General features: G+C 44.0%; 1 protein-coding gene across 3 annotated transcripts in view; it reads right to left on the reverse strand.

Annotated features, from left to right (window-relative positions):
• Positions 1-16,295, reverse strand: part of Atp13a4 (ATPase 13A4) — a 134,378-nt gene that overhangs the window by 38,218 nt on the left and 79,865 nt on the right. For all 3 annotated transcript variants that reach the window (XM_041677992.1, XM_041677993.1, XM_041677994.1), the window contains 8 exons: positions 14,475-14,645; positions 13,323-13,480; positions 12,625-12,813; positions 10,430-10,491; positions 8,385-8,535; positions 6,583-6,669; positions 6,207-6,360; positions 4,692-4,803 (listed from right to left, as the gene is read on the reverse strand). In XM_041677992.1, the coding sequence (XP_041533926.1) occupies positions 4,692-4,803; positions 6,207-6,360; positions 6,583-6,669; positions 8,385-8,535; positions 10,430-10,491; positions 12,625-12,813; positions 13,323-13,480; positions 14,475-14,645 (1,084 nt within the window). The remainder of the gene's footprint in view (positions 1-4,691; positions 4,804-6,206; positions 6,361-6,582; positions 6,670-8,384; positions 8,536-10,429; positions 10,492-12,624; positions 12,814-13,322; positions 13,481-14,474; positions 14,646-16,295) is intronic.

Here is a 16,295-nt window from a genome sequence, read left to right on the forward strand (position 1 = left end):
TCCCTGCTGGAATGGCCCTGCCCCAGCACTATTCCCTGGCCACAAGCAACCCTGACTGGGAACAAGAAGAGTCGGGGTGTGCAGTGGTTAGCCCAATTGAACCAAGAGGAAGTACATGTAGGACAAAAAATTGACTTTGGCCTTTGCAGAAAATTAAATTAGTTCGTGACTGCAGGGGTCTTTGTGTTGGCTCACCTGACTCTCAGCCCCTCATCTATCCACCACCGAGGGGAGACAAAGTCTTGACAATTAAATGAGAAACAATGAAAAATAAAACAAAATGTCAGTTTCTCCAGAAACCAAGGCCACAGATTGTCGTTCTAGCCCCGTGACGTATGGTAGAGACCAGGGGATGGGCCCTTTACGAAAGCTAAGATGGACCCTTATTTCTTTCTCAGCTGGAAGCTCTGTTCTTTTGCACAGAATGCCCCCACACTTTGGGGAGGCCACCATGAGAGCATCTACAGGAGTATCCTACAGGACCAAGTATGGGGAATGCATTTGGGGTTAGAGACTTGAACATTCCCATGACTCTATTATTTTGACACACAGAGAGAAACGAGACCCCAGCACTGCCTAATTCACACTGAAATGCAGATGAAAACAACATCCACTAAAGCCTTCATGGCAAGCTTGTTCCACATGTCTATTTTGGGTACCGGCTAGGGCCACAGCAGTGTTGGGGATGCTCCTAGAACCTTGTGCATCCCTCCACTAGGTGGCAGCAAGCGAAGAGTTTCAGCTCCTCACCTCAGAGCAGATCTGCGAGGGTGGCATTCCCTATGATGCTGTGCACAGTGTTTCAGTCCCTGGATGGCCAGCTCCCAAGCCATAGTCCAACTTCATGCCTCAATAACTTCTCCCACAGTCTCCACATGAGCCACTCACCATGGATGTGCTCTGTCGTTAATCATGCCCAGACTTTTGCTCCGGACTGTTGGAGACTTTCTCATTTCATGGCAAACATGAGTTTCCACATCTATCATAGACATCCTCCCCATGTCCTGAGTCCCACCTCATGCTGCCTGACCCTAAGGCGCTCCAAAGAGGAACAGCTGCTGTCTCTACAGCTTGCTTCTAACCCGGCTGGGGAGCTCTTTATTTATTCATGCAATTGATGCATTAGCTTTTTGATCTGCCTCCAGTCCTGGAACAGAAACCCACCTGAGTCAAGATTCTACTCATTAATGCCCATGCGATGCCCACGTACAGGAACCGCTCAGCAAATACCACCTACTCGGAACACTGGGCTGCCTGTTTGTGGTCATGTTTGGCCGTACAATAAAGGTGAAATAATTTGCTCATTCTGCATTTCCCTGGGAACTGAGACAGTGAGTGAGGGCCTTTGGCATCCATTGAGTAGCTACTAAGTAAGGAGAAGGAGCAGCTTTGCAGAGGTTGCAGGAATTGCAGTTCCAAGATTTCACATTCAACTGGGAAGGGAAGGTTAAGCAGGGCCTCCTTGTTTATTTGCAATTCTGGGAATTGTGTCAGGGCCAGGTTGTGGGATCAGAGGAGGGAACAGGTATTTCTGGGCATAGTGATGAGAACTTTCTGGAAAGACGTTTTTGGATTTCCCTTCAAGAATAACTCAACTGATACCTGCTGAAAGTTCCGCAGTCTTTCTATGGCCTCATACTTAGGCCACAGGGTTTAGATATTTTCAGAGGTTATGTGACATAAGCCGATAATAAATTACCATAGTAGGCCAAGAAAATGGCTACAAGGTCAAAGACCCAAGGCTTTCTTACAACTCTTATTTCTAGCTCCTCTGGCATGTGGCCAGTGCAGAGTTCAATCAGTGATAGGATCAGAACACCACGGTTCCAACCTCAGTCCTCCTCTGCCTCGCTGAGTAAACTGCTCTCCCTATGTGGACATCATTAGCTCCCAAAGGTTCTTCTGTCCCCAACATCCCTTCAGTCTTCTTAAATATAAGCCAAGATGTGAAAAGAAATGGTCACATTGTACGTTCTGTAGCGTCTGCACTAGTAAAAAAAAAAAAAATGGTCATGTTGTAACTCCTGTAGCTTCTACACTAGTAAAGAAATGGTTACATTGTATCTCCTGTAGCGGCTACACACGTAAAGAAATGGTTACATTGTATCTCCTATAGCGTCTGCTCTAGCAGAGAAATGGTTACATTGTATCTCCTGTAGAGTCTACACTAACAAAGAAGGTTGTAACACAGACAGCTGTCAGTCCTGATATTAACCTCCTGTTCTTAAAACTCCCAAGACCTTTAAAATAAGAAATATGTATAAAACAGGGCAAAAACCCTCAATAAGATCTTTATATTAATGCTAAAAGCACACACACACACACAGAGAGAGAGAGAGAGAGAGAGAGAGAGAGAGAGAGAGAGAGAGAGAGAGAGAGTTCTGTCTTGGTCAGGGATAAGTGAAGGATAGAGTATTTTAGCCTTGGGGACCCATGCTGACGATGGGGCTTAAATATGAGAGAGCTAAGTAGATAACCTAAGACAAGAGCCTATTTGTCAATTTGTGTTTAGGCCATACTAGATTTTGCAAGATTAGAATTTCAAGTTCGATAGCTTTAACAAAGTCAAGCACTCTCCTGCAGCCCACACGGTTCCTAAGTGCAGTGATTGTTGTCTCTACTATTCCCAAACCAGGAATTTTCAGCTTGTGAATGCACACACATCACACTAGGTAAGAAGCCAGAGCAGCATTGTAAACAGTATCTTATCACATCCAGTTCTGTGCCAGCCTTCCCTGACTCGAGGTTTCTTTGGTTCAAGTTGTGACATCTAGCTCAAGGTTTACTTCCAATTCCAACTTCAGAGATCTAGAGCTGAGTCTATCTGATCACAACATTCCGGGTTGAAATAGTCAAACTTCAGGGGTCTTTCTAAACTGATTAAGCAGGGAGTGATCTAATAACCTTCAAATCCAGCCCTCAATGACTATCCACACACCGCTTTCCCTCCAGGCCTCCCATTTCCCATTCCCAGTGTCAGGGGGTTGGTCAGATCAATCCTTCTCAGTGGCAACTCTAGGTGACATTTTAGGGGGAAATTTTTGCAAGTATTCAGTGCTGTGTGCAATGACAAGCTCACAAAGAACTGCCACTCATCCTTCACACCTTTTGAATAATTGAGTTAATATTCAGGAGCTTTTTAAATCACCAGCAGTTTATATTATTTATATTACATCATTAGTCTACTGTTAGTGAACCTACTATCATTCTATACTTAGGGTTGTTGCATTAAATAGCAATAAATATGTTTCTAGTATATTTCCCCCAGCTATGTTTTTTTCATATGAATAAAAGTATTTTTGTAACTCCAAAATTTTGCAGGAATATCTCTACTGTGCATATTGAGAGGAAGTTGTACTGTTTCGTTCTATGTTTTACTGACTTCACTGAACTGTCTTCCTTGCAACAAGGCTGTGTGAGGCATTGAGGCTATGCTCCACAGAACACTGCAGGAAGTCATTGCAGTCTCATCGAGTCTATTCTAAGATATAAGCAATTGTTCAGTGTGTGTGTGCATGTGTGTTCACTGGGAAAGAGAGGTGAATACACACAGGTGTGTGTGCATGTGGAGACCAGTGGGCAGTCTCTAGCATTGTATCTCACTGGCCTAGAGCTCCCCACCCAGGCTACGATGGCCATTTGGTCCAGGGACAGTCAGCTTTTCCATCAGTGTGATTACAAGCCTAGACCACCAAGCTTCACATTTCTGGTGGGCTCTGGGATTGAACTCAGGTCCTTGTACTTGCAAGTCAACCGTCTGCCATGTCCACAACCTATTCCCTTTGTTTTACTGGCATTAGCCAAGAATTTATTAAACTATTATATTTTGTAATGGACTATTCTCTTCTTCCTTTTAACTCCCACATAGGAGGATGTTTTACTGATAATATATACAGAAAATATCACCTATAAATTCAAAGATGCTAATGGAAGTAGTGAAAATATAGTTACAACTAGAGAGGGCTAAGTCGGATGAATTTGAAAATAAATACATGAGACTATCTGAGTTTAAAATACTATAGTTCAAAATGAGCCGAGATTAACCCTACAAAAGCAGAAATAGTAGTGACTGACAAAAAATCTAGAAAAATCATTTAAGAAAAAATAAATAGGAGAGCCCCCCCAAAATGGCAGAAAAATAATAACAAAAAGTGGAACTGTCATTGCTAAAACCCGTTCCAGCAACTAAGCACCCTTACTTACATCCTTACACACATCACAATGTTCTCCAATATGACCCCTGGAAGGTTTTCCTATTTTTCTGCAAGCATTATCTAGATTACATAAACCCAATTGACATTTATTTGTTCCTATAGCTGTGTATTTTATATTACAAAGGGTTTTTTCTAAGCAATGTGAAGTTTTATTATTTCTAACTGGTTTACATTATATCCGAACTGGGCCCACAATGTCAAATTCTTAAAACACTGATTATTTCCACACAACTTTTCACACAGCCCTAAGGTCACCTTGTGTTTGGTATTTTCTTATATATTCTGCCAGTGTTCACATCAGCTCTGTGATTCAGGCAGGGCAGGATGATTGTATCCCTGTACACCATATTCGGAGACACCTATGCACAAAAACCAAGCATGGTGTTTTGCTGGGCCCGCCCCAGAACTTTTGCCTTCCATCCCAGTCAGATGAATCTTGCCCGAATCATCTTCTTCAGGAAAACCATCTTTTTTTACCTCATCAAGACAGTTGCAGGGCAGTCACTTTCCAGCTTCTTGTAAGCCAGAGCTATGACCCGGAAACCCTGTGTCGTGTAAATCTGAAGTTCACTAATAAAACTAGATGGTACTGTTTGAAAACAAACAAACAAAAACAACAACAGAAACAGTATTAATATGCAATGTTTCCTTAGCCAGCATGGGTAGAGAAACCCTTCACGCTAATCCAATTCTTACCCCAGGAAACACACTTTTAATAAGTTACATAAAGCTGGGCTGTGGTGATGCGCATCTTTAATTCCAGCACATGGGAGGCAGAGGCAGGTGGATCTTCGTGAGTTTGAAGCCACCCAGATCTGCAGAGTGAGTTCTAGGACAGCCAGAGATATACATTGAAACCCTGTCTTCGAAAATCAAAGGGAAAAAAAAAAGAGCTCCGTAAGCAAGGCTATAGGAAATTGTAACTACACTGTATCACCAGCATTAACATCTTTTTTTGACTTGTTTTGTTTTTTTCCCCGACAGGGTTTTTCTGTAGCTTTGGAGCCTGTCCTGGAACTAGCTCTTGTAAACCAGGTAGACTGGCCTCGAACTCACAGCGATCTGCCTGCCTCTGCCTCCCGAATGCTGGGATTAAAAGGGAATGCCACCACTGCCCAGCTAGCATTAACACCTTAAGATCCAGTAAAACTGAAACATTCACCCCGAGCCAGAATCATTTGAAAAGCAAAGTCTAGGGAATGCTTGGAACTCTTTTTTTCCAGTTTAAACAACAAATATTTGAAAGGGGTATGTAATACGTACAAGCTCTGCTCTACAGATGTCTTAGTTGGGGGAAAACAGTATACTGATATTAAAACTAAACCAAAATGACCACTGCCGTTGGCTATGCAACAGCATGCAGAGTGCTGTAGGGGCTTCTGCGCCTGGGTAGGAGGTGGGTGGGCTAAGGAAGGAAAGTCCTTGCTTGCTGAGAGATCCCTATGTACTCAGGCACAGGGGTTCGAGACAGCTCAGAGGAAGCCCAAGATGTGAGGGATGAATGTATAGAAGGGAACTCAGATCATGAAAGATTGATCTATGATCTCAAAGGAATTTGGAAATCTGGTGGTGGCTGTGGAGAGCAATCAAGTGAAAAATGAAAAAAAAAGTAGCAACGCAGTTATAAGGGAGGAATCCTTATATAGGCATATGTTGGGAACTGGGGGATGGGGTGGGGGCAGTCATTACCCAAGGTGGAAAAGCTTGGAATACCCATGAATCAACCACTAAGTGATGCCCAGCTGTCACTTGGATCTAGAGTGTTGTGGGGACAAATTTGGCATTTTTTAAAATTGTTTTTATTGAACTATATCTTTTTCTCCACTTCCCTCCCTTCCTCTCCCCTCCCCTTCTACCTCTTCCAAGGTCCCCACTCTCCCAATTTATTCAGAAGATCTTGTCTCTTTCTACTTCCCATGTAGATTAGATCCATGTATATCTCTCTTAGGGTCCCAAAGATTTGGCATTTGTATCCCACGTCTATTAACTAACCCGTGTCAGGTTGGCAAAAGCTGGCCACTCTCTCCGGTGCACCTTTCATGAATGCCAGTCGGGCACCTCCCATCTCTTGAACAATGACTGTCATCCTCTGCAACGCCGACGAGAATGGGAACTGGCGCAGGATCGCAAGCCCTTCCACTGGGACCTGGGTGATGGACAGGGAATGGAGAGGCACATACTGGCAAAGCATCTAGCTACTGGGACTTAACTGCTCCACCCTCAGCGCTTGTTTTACTAACCAGAGAGGAAATATAACACACTTTTCACATTAGCAGTTCAAGACACATCAGTGAGCTTCCCAACACTGCGGGTCAGCACAGTTTCCCCTGGTGTGGAGACTGTGGGGAGATTGACGTGCAAGGCTTACCTGGCCAAGTACGTCTGTCGGCTTAACCACCGTGGTGTCTGCCGGCATTCCCTTGGTGTGGAAATCACCCCCAGAAATAGTCATTTCCTGTTTCAGAAGTGAGATATTTCACTGGAGGGGTTTGCGTATTCTTCATACCCCCTTCTCTTGCGGAGCCCAGCCTCAACCACCTCAGTGCATCCACGGGCCTCCGCCTGCTGTTGGGCTGGTGAAATCAGAAGGATTCTACTCCAGGAAAACAAACCAAAAGGCACAAGGCAGTGGAAAGGCTGGAACGTGAAGGACATGCACTGCTGAATTATTCATGCAATTTATCTGGCTTTCGCTGTTGGAGTTGCCGCATAAAGGTTCCTTCTCTGCGCCTGAAGAGCTTAGCTTGGATATGTTGAGTATGAATTGCCAGGCTTGTTTTGTGTGCAGCAGGTTCCTCACAGTCTTTCTTTGCCTAGAGTTGCTGTTGATCCTGCTATTCCCTGTCTGTCTAAAGTGACCTGAGCAGGGCATCTTTTTGCCCTATGCATGATTGCTATCTAGGAACAACTGTAATAATGACTCTAAATTATAGACAAGGAAACCTTTTTACCTAAAGATATTGAAGTTCTTTGTAATCATTTAATTGGGTGGCTAACATAAAAAACATCTCAGGAAAGAAACTGTAACCTCCACTTAGAGACACAGAATCAGTATTCCCAAGTGAATGAGAGACTGAAAAATAATCACATCTGTTAGAGGAGGGAGAGCCTACAGAGACATCTCTCCCAGAGGTGCTAAGACAGTCCCCAGGGCCTGGGCTGCACACAATGGCAGGGAGATACAATAGCTGTAGCAAAAAAAGCTGAAGCTGTGTGGTCTCTCCCTCCCTGCCTTGCCCACAGCCACAGCAACTCCGAAGACAGTATTTAGAGCTATTGCCGAATAAAATTCCCTTTGAGGACAGATTAGCACTCTTTTTGATATGGCTATCACTTGTCTGATTTGGTTCCCTCGTCCTGCAGCTGTGAGAACCAAAGTCCTAACATGAAGGAAGACTGCACAAGACTGAGCATCAGTTGAGGCAGAGCTGAAACTAGAACAGAGAGAGCAAGATCCTTAAACCTCAGGCTGAACCTAGAACAGAAAGAGGAAGATCCTTAAACCACAGGAGCGTCTGCTCTTGGATCTAGTTTGGAATCTCAGGGGAAACTCTGCAGTGAATTTCTGTTCTGGGTCTTGGAAATTAGGGGGATAGTTAATAAACTGAAATAAAACTCGTGGTTGCTGTGATCCTCCAACTTACCCAAGCACTGTGGAAAGCAGTGTTTCTGCATCCCCATGCACTGGAATGCATATTTTTCTTGTCATTATTTTTAGTGCGAAATAACAATTGTATGTATTTATGGGACGCAATGTGATGCTTTGGCCTATGTATGTATTATAAAAATGTGAAACCATGATAATTAACATATCATCACCTCGCCAAATTAACTCCAGAAAACTCTGAAACCAGCTCACAGAATGGTAGAACTAGAAAATAATTACACAAGAATTATAATGATCATGACAACTATTAGACTTACAGTAGGCACCAAGTACTCTGAAACTTAACAACTACACCAAAGATTTTTATTGTACCGTTTCACTTAATCCTACAGCAAACCTATAAAATACGCGGTTCGGATCAGAAAGCCAGGCTTAGACCAGTTTGCCCTTTACACAATACTGGGAATCCCACATTTCTTGTAAGTAGTAAAGGACTGTGATACAGCTTGTGTTGTGCTGGCATTAAAGACATTCCTGGTGTTCTCGGAAGGTCAGACACTTACCCATTTGGTGGCTTCAAACATTTTCAGGTCCAGAGGGTCTCCCTGGATGGCTCCATCAAGAAGAATCAGAGAGTGACAGGTTGCCATGGCTGCACACAGCGGACCCTGGGGCAGAGCTTTGCCCAAGGCAAAGCAGTGAACTGCCTGGAAACTGGGAGAGAAGAGAGACAAAGATTCAGGGCTGTGCCCTCCTGTCGTAGATGGAGCTTCTTGGGGGTTTTTGATTCAATGCGCATGGCTGCATTTCTCTAGTCTCGGCAGGACAGCGGTCTGTTTCCCATCCTGCCTTCTAGGTCTGTTCAGGAATACTAGGAAGGCTCAGAGCCTGTCCCTTACTCCCTTTCCAACTTTGCCTTAGTTCTTCCTAGATTTATTTTATCCACAGGAGTGGAAAGAACAAGAAGTACCCATTTTGTTCTGAGGTCTGCTCCCACCCCAGTGAGTAGATCACTTCTCTTCCAGTCATGGGAAGATTTTCAATAATATGGGGCTGGGCATATTCACTATATGTCTCCCAGCATGTTAGATGCTTGGGCCACCATAGATATTCAGTAATCATAAAAGGAAATGGATGAGTGGGTTAGTTCATATGTTAAGAAGTGAACAGTAAAAACATTTTGGAAAGGGCCCTGTGCATCCCTTCTTCAACCATGGTATCTTGTGTCTATACTGCCTCTATTATCCTCATGTCCCACAGAAAGTGACTTTGTCTAAAATCAATGGAAATAAAACTCATATGTTGTATATGAGATTCATTCACTAATTGAAAGAGTAAGTCACTGAGTTCATCCCTGGCCCTGCTAGGGGAATGTCCCCATCAACCTTGTTGCGCAGCCCCTTCTCAACTGTGTAGCACAGTAGTGGGGCTAGGGGAGGGGGATCCCATCACAGAATGTCTGAACGACAGTAGCTTCTTCCCACGAAGAGGCAAGATCTGCTTCTTAGAGGCCGTCAGAATCTACTTGCCATCCCTCCTCTCGTGGTTGGCATCTTTTGGAATTTGAACAAGCTCTGTAGCCCAGTCAGGCCTTGAGGCACCTTCCTGCCTCTTCAGTAGCTAAAGTTACAAGCCTGTACCACTATGCCCAGTCTAATATCCTTCATGGGTGTGTGTGTGTCATCCGCATCATATAAAAGCACTACGATCACAAATTGGACTTGATACATTTGGAAAGAAAAAAGGACACAATGCTCGGCATATAGAGAAGGAAATGTAGGTCAGGGAGGAGTTGGAGAAGGTGGGAAATATGATCAAAATACACTGCAGGAATTCTCAAAGGATTAATTAAAATATTTAATTGTGAAAAGAACCGCAGTCAACCTTGTCTGCATGAAATATTTTGAAGAAAATGATTTCGCTTTTAGACAATAGTGTGCCCCATGCCACGTGCTTCCAGTCCTGACCACGCTGGAACTGGGGACATCAGCAGACAGGGAAGCAGACTCAGATGTGGCCACAAGAGGGCTAGCTTTGCAAATCTTCTAGACAGCAAGTCGCCACCACCACAAGCCACTCCTGTCCACCCCCACCACCTAACACCCACACCCACAAACACAAAGGAATCTTTTCTCAAGGATCGGTTCTGGCAGGCAGAGGACATAGTTCCCAGAATCAGGATACTAAGAAACCGAGAACACCAACTACTGTCCCACAGGCAGCTGTCTTCCTGAAAAGCAGGATACAGAGTCATGTTGGCCTGTCCTATGTCACCTCCGTGAAGGATAGTGGCCTGGGGCTGTCTAGAACACTGACTCTGGGCTGATGTCAGGCCTCTGGCGAACAGGCTTAAAGCAAAGTTCATTTCAGAGAGTGTTTGCAAACTCCCCCTCGCCTCCTCAGTTTGTGGGTGATAGGGCTGAGATGGACTTGGATGTATGTTTAGAGAGACCTGGGAAATTCTAAGTAAAAAGACCAGACTTTAGTATTCGTTGCTTAGCAAAAGCCAAAGTTCAAGTGTCTCCATTAGTTTTGAGAGTAAAGGCAAGGGAGGCCTTGGGGAGAAGCAAGTCACAGGAATCCCAGTACAGTTAGCCAGAGTACTCACCCATTCTGGTCACAGGGCACAACTCCCCAAAGATCCAAGCCGCCCCTTGTTAAGGTGCCTGTCTGAACAGAAACAAGTCTTTGGGTTAAATGGAAGATCTACTCATGCAGTAGGGAAGGTAAATCTGGTACAATTTAATAGCGAAATAGGAACCCTGATTGCTCTTTGGGCTGACGAGAGAGGGGGACTTGATTGGGGGAGGGGGAGAGAAATGGGAGGCAGTGGCAGGGAAGAGACAAAAATCTTTAATAAATAAAAAAAAAAGTAAAAAAAATAGCGAAATACACATCAGAACGATATCACTAACACGGGTTCTTTAAGGAGGACCACAATACAGATATTGTGTGATGAGTATGTGGGTTCCGAGGAAGAAGTTGCCGTGAATTCAAACAGGACGAGCTTGAACTGTATGCAAATTTTTGTGTCCTCTGTGGTACAAAGATCCAAGTAGCTCCTGTCACCCCAGGGAACTATGTTGAACATCTACTTGCATTGGAAGCGCAGAAAAGGCTTTGGTAAGACTGTTTAAACAACAAAATGGGTGGATCCCTATTTTTACAGCAGAAGCTAAAAGAATCATCAAAACCGAGTAGTGGGGTTGAAATTTTACCTACAAAGCACTGCTCAGACTTTGAAGAGAAGTCTAAAGATATAGCCTACCATCTGATATTTTTGTTTATAAAAAAGTACATGATGATAATTTTCTCAGTGAGGTATAACAACCAAGAGCTCAGGATAAGTCGAAATATCATCTGTGTAAGCGGAAATATCACATAATCCCTCCAGCACTGGAGCCTTATCTAGAACACGAGCCTAATCACATAGAGTTGTCCTGAATATTAAATGAATAATAAGAAGTGATTGGTTTAATATCAAGCCCACAGTAAGAACTAATAAGAATGATAAAATAAGACAGCCACTGCTCATTGTTCTGTTCAAATTTATGTTACAATTATCTCTTCTGTTCCTTGTTTCTCTTTTCAAACTCACACTAGGACATCGTAAGTAATTCGTTTTCCTTTATGATGCCTATCTGGTCATAAAATAGGACTACATGGTGACATAAGCCATATGACCCTTCTGCTCTCGGTGTGACTTTCTGATTCACCACTAATCATAAAACGAGGTTTTCATGCCATCAATGCTTGCAGCCTTCCAGGAACTGTTTAATGGATACCGAATTCCCATGTGGGAAGATGAAGATGTTTCTCAAGAGGGACCATGGTGGTTGCCGTAGGGCAGTGAGAAACTGCTTAGTGGCAGTGCAATAGACACTTCAAACGACTGACATGACAAATTTTATCTCATGTTTAACTCACCCAAATAATTAACTAAAAGGAACAGAAAACAACACAGACCTCCAATGGTTCCCTGTAACTTTAAGAAACATAGAACTGTGTTGACTAGACTTTCAAGGTTCACAAACACCCTCCTCTGCCTGTGTCCAGATCATACTGTCCTGCGCTGTCTTTCTGCCATGTGGGGCCTTTGCTCACTTTCATATGCTGCCATGGTTTCCACCCAGTTTTCTGACGCCCACCTTTACCCCCTACTTACTATGTATAACACAAACAACCAACCACGAGAAAAAGTGAAATGAGAGGTTGCTTAGGAGAAAGTAGCAGACAGCCAAGATTTCATTTTGAGCATAGGCTACAGCTGGGAACACAGAGCAAGGTTTTGCTCCATGGCTGTACTGTCAGCAAAAGGCTCATATTAACACACAGATTACTAAGTCCTTTCTCTTTTCTTCATTCCATGATTCGATAAATTCTTATTGGGCAGTGACTCAATTGCCAAGCAATGTTCTAAGCATTGAGGATACAGCAGAAAACATAATTACTTAAAATGTGTGTGCGTGTGTGTGTGTGTCTGTGTGTTTATGAATGTGCTTGTGTTTGCATGTGCTTCTGTGTGAGGGTTCTGACTGCATGGAACAGAGTATACATTGCTTTCATAGACTCTCGCAACTGAAAGGACCCTAAAAGATTCATTGATTCAGTTTCTACTCCCTCTTTTTTAAATGCTCAGGGCCAGAAAATTCATTTCCCAGATCTCTCACACACAACCAAAGCTAAAATAAGGTCAGATGCCCATAACCTACCTACTATTTCTGCCTCACTAAAGAGAAAAGCCCGTATCCATTACAATGGCAGTGACAAATGGCCTTGGGAGCGAGGATGAAAGACACATACCTTGTCAAAGCAGACAAGGTTTAATTGCCCACACACATTAATCCGCTGCGGGCTAATGCAGAATATGCCCTTCTTTTTCAGCCTCCTCTGGGCGTAGATGATGCCTGTGGTCAGGGCAGCAGGGAGGGCAGGGGGCACTGCAATGGTGACAACATCCAATGCTTTCCTCACCACCTCCTCAGGAGGTTCCTGGAAAAGGAAGAGGGCTCCGTTAATAGAACCAAACCAGCAATGAACGACTGTGTGCACATGACCTTCCCCTTCTCTGCTTATTCTGAGATATGGCATCAATGGCACAAAGGGTTTGACTATGGTTATGGCTCTTAATATCTTCAGAGTTCTCATCTGATAGGTACAAAGTCCTACTTTCATGAACTGTTTCGCTTTTGAAACTACCCGTGGAAGCAGCGTAAAGAATGGGGATGTCGCAAGAACAGAATCGTGCTGGCATTTCAGTAAACAAACTGTTCTTGTACTATAATCTGATCGCTATCACAGAACTGAGCAACCGATGGCTCATAGGTGAAGCTAGGTGTCTATACGCAGTCTTTGGAGTTTAGCTGGTTTTAAGTCTCTTTGTTCTTGAGAAAAGTCAATATATAGAAATAAGGTTGACATGTAGAAATAAAATATGTAGAGGAGAGTGAATTTGTGTGTGTGTGTGTGTGTGTGTGTGTAAGAATACAAAGGCTGCTTACCCCACTGAGCACATAGACACAGAGAGTATAGATCATGCCAATGGTGGCTGTCCCTACAAGGCAGAGGAGGAACCTGATGGCATCCCTGTAGAGCTTGAAATTCATGGGTTTGGGGTAAAGAATAGATCTCACGAGGTCCCCCTTTGCAGTGTTGAACCCTGAAATGGCAAACACATGTCCCACATTTTCAAGATAACAAATCATACTGTTAGTAGTCCTCTAAGCATCTACATTGCCTTGGTTTTCTCTCTAACAGTGTTTCCCAATATGTGAATCTCAACCCCTTTGGCAAACCTCACTCTGCAAAAATATTTGCATTATGATTCATAACAGTAGCAAAATTACAGTTATGAAGTAGCATCACAACTAATTTTATGGCTTGTGATCACAACAACTGTACTGAAAGATCTGTAGCATTAGAAAGGTCGAGAATCACTGTGCTAAAGAATCAAAACCTAAAGCTTAAACCTGAAGACAGCAGGTTTCTGTGGTCTAGGGCAAGGCATGAAGCTAGAATGGAAAAACCCTTATCTTCCTCAGAGCCTAGTCCTCTCCTTGGCTTTCCTCCCCCTCTATTTCTAACTTCAAGGCATATCAGAGATGGGGTTTTCTGTATCCATGGCCGAGCACAGCTTAATTTTAAGGAAGTGACCCTGGGAGTATGCACACACACACACATACATGTCCCCCTCGCTTGGATTAAAACTGAGTGTTCTTGCTAAATTTTGAGTTTCTGGATTCCTACAGGGAATGAACTTGGGATTCCGGTTAGAAATGATGGGTTTCTGACCCGGCTTTGTCAGTTTTCAGTTTCTCGGTCTTTAGCTGTCTACTTGGCTTGAATAGCTTCAGACTCTTCGTGTGCGCAATGGGAAGGGGAGGCGCCACGTGCTGTGTGTCTTTGCTGCTGGCTTGATGCCCAGAGTTCATAACCTCAGAGCACATAAACAGTGGTGATTGTAATCTGTGCCACGACTGTGCCACTGAGATGCATTTGCCACCCTTCAATCAGCAAGCCAGCAGTTAAAATACACAGCCTTACATATATTTGTTGTGCTAGCCAAAGACTGGTCCCAACCTAGTAAATGTAAGAGATTAGACACCCTGAGCAGGAAGGTGTCGCTGCAAACAGCCTGCAGAGAAGATGCTCACCTGTCTGCAGCACCACTGCTCTGACCCTGCCGGAGCCAGCTGCCCTGGCCTGGATGACCTCTGTTCCACAGAAGAGAACATGCCGCCTGGGATCTGCTTCCGTCTGCATCTTCCAGGGTGCAGAGCTGGCCATCTGGGATAATGGAGTTTTAGTGACAGGGATGCTTTCTCCTGTGGGAAACCAGGCTCTAGGTCACTTTGTGGGGTGGGATGCCTTCCTCTTGTACAGCACATTTACATTCTCTCGTGTGTCATGGAACTTCCTCAGGAGCCTACAGAGGAGCAAAGCAGCCTAGGTGCTAGGGATACAAGACAAGCATAGGTTCTGTTGTTGAGAGTTCCGTGTTTTAGAAAAGGAGAGTGGTATGTAGCCACATAAGTAAAATGTCATATTATAAATGCCATATGTACTTCAGCTTAAACCTAAGCATTCAAATAGGTTGGGGAAAGACATTTATGGAAGAGCAAGCTGTGTGGCGAAGAGTCCGGGATGCAGGGAGTGCAAAGCCATTAGACCTACACAGATGCTCACACATACAGAACCCCAAGTATGACACAGTTAAGTGTTTAACTTTTTCTGTAGGCCCTGGGATCTGGAAGCAGGGATGGGGTTAACTGCTTAAATTTGTAGAATAATACTACAATGACTTGTAAGACAAAATTCTCTACCCACGATGCAAGGGATGAGTTAAAGTGTCAGGCGGTTGGTGGGTGGAAAGTCATCTGGGAAGTCACAGCTGGAGGGGATGGAGGCTGAAATGCAGCAGGTGGAGTGGAAATGGAAAGGAAGCACTAGAATCAAGAAATAAGAAGTGAGATGCTAAAAAAATCAGGAAAGTTTTGCATCATCCAGTCATAGAGTAGAGGCAGAGATCTGAAACGGCTTCCTGGACCCGGACTTGGAGGATGAACAGAGGACAGGCAGCGGTATATATAAGTAAGTATATAAAAGTAAGGTTTCTAAGAGGACCAGGCACTGCCTTTGGGCTACTGTGGACTGGAGCTACCTGTGGAAGAACCATATTAAAAAGCCTTGTGTATGGTTGACAATTACTTGGGCCTGGTGTTCATATGAGGCCTTGTCTCAGGACATTTAGTCAGAGCTCACCAGCTTAAACATGGTAAGTAAAGAGAGAGAGAGAGAGAGAGGGAGAGAGAGAGGGAGGGAGGGCGCAATTACTTAAGAATCAAGCAAAAGGTGAAAAGAGAAAAGGACAAGAATACAGCCCTGCATGGTCTGCATGGTGCCAGCAGTTAAGGATACAGAGAAAGAAAAGATAAATAAGAAATCCATTGGGCATGGTCAGTGCTAGAAGCATCTAGAAGGAGCAGGGTGTTAGCAGGACAAGGAGACATGGGGGAGAGGTAGACTAGTCAACTGAGACAGAGCAGTCAGAGTCACAGACATGACACTTGTGACTCTGGCAGCTTGTGCCAATGCGGTGGGGGGCACACACTGCAGTGAGCTGAGTACTAATACAAGCTAAGTCTGAAGCTATGGAAGCCGCCATGGACAGTTCTGAGGAAGAAGCCTTCAGAACTTCCAACTGGTCTTTGCAGAGCAGGAAGTAAAATGTCAGCACAAGGCTATGATCATTAAGAAAATAGTCCTGAACACTAGGGAAGTCGCAGAGTTGATGGGATTTAATGAACCTGTGGATACTTGGAAAATAAACCTAATCCGCCATAATCGCCACCCACTTTATCTGTAAACACACAGCGAAGGGAGATGTACATCCTCGTCTCCATTCAAGCCTTTCAGGCCTGCTTGGGAGAAATGTGTTTGCTATGGACTTTAATGGAAACCGCAATACATTACTG

This window comes from Microtus oregoni, unplaced genomic scaffold (assembly GCF_018167655.1).
Source record: "Microtus oregoni isolate MIOR12 unplaced genomic scaffold, Mior012 000029F_ref0000214, whole genome shotgun sequence".
NCBI lineage: Eukaryota > Metazoa > Chordata > Mammalia > Rodentia > Cricetidae > Microtus > Microtus oregoni.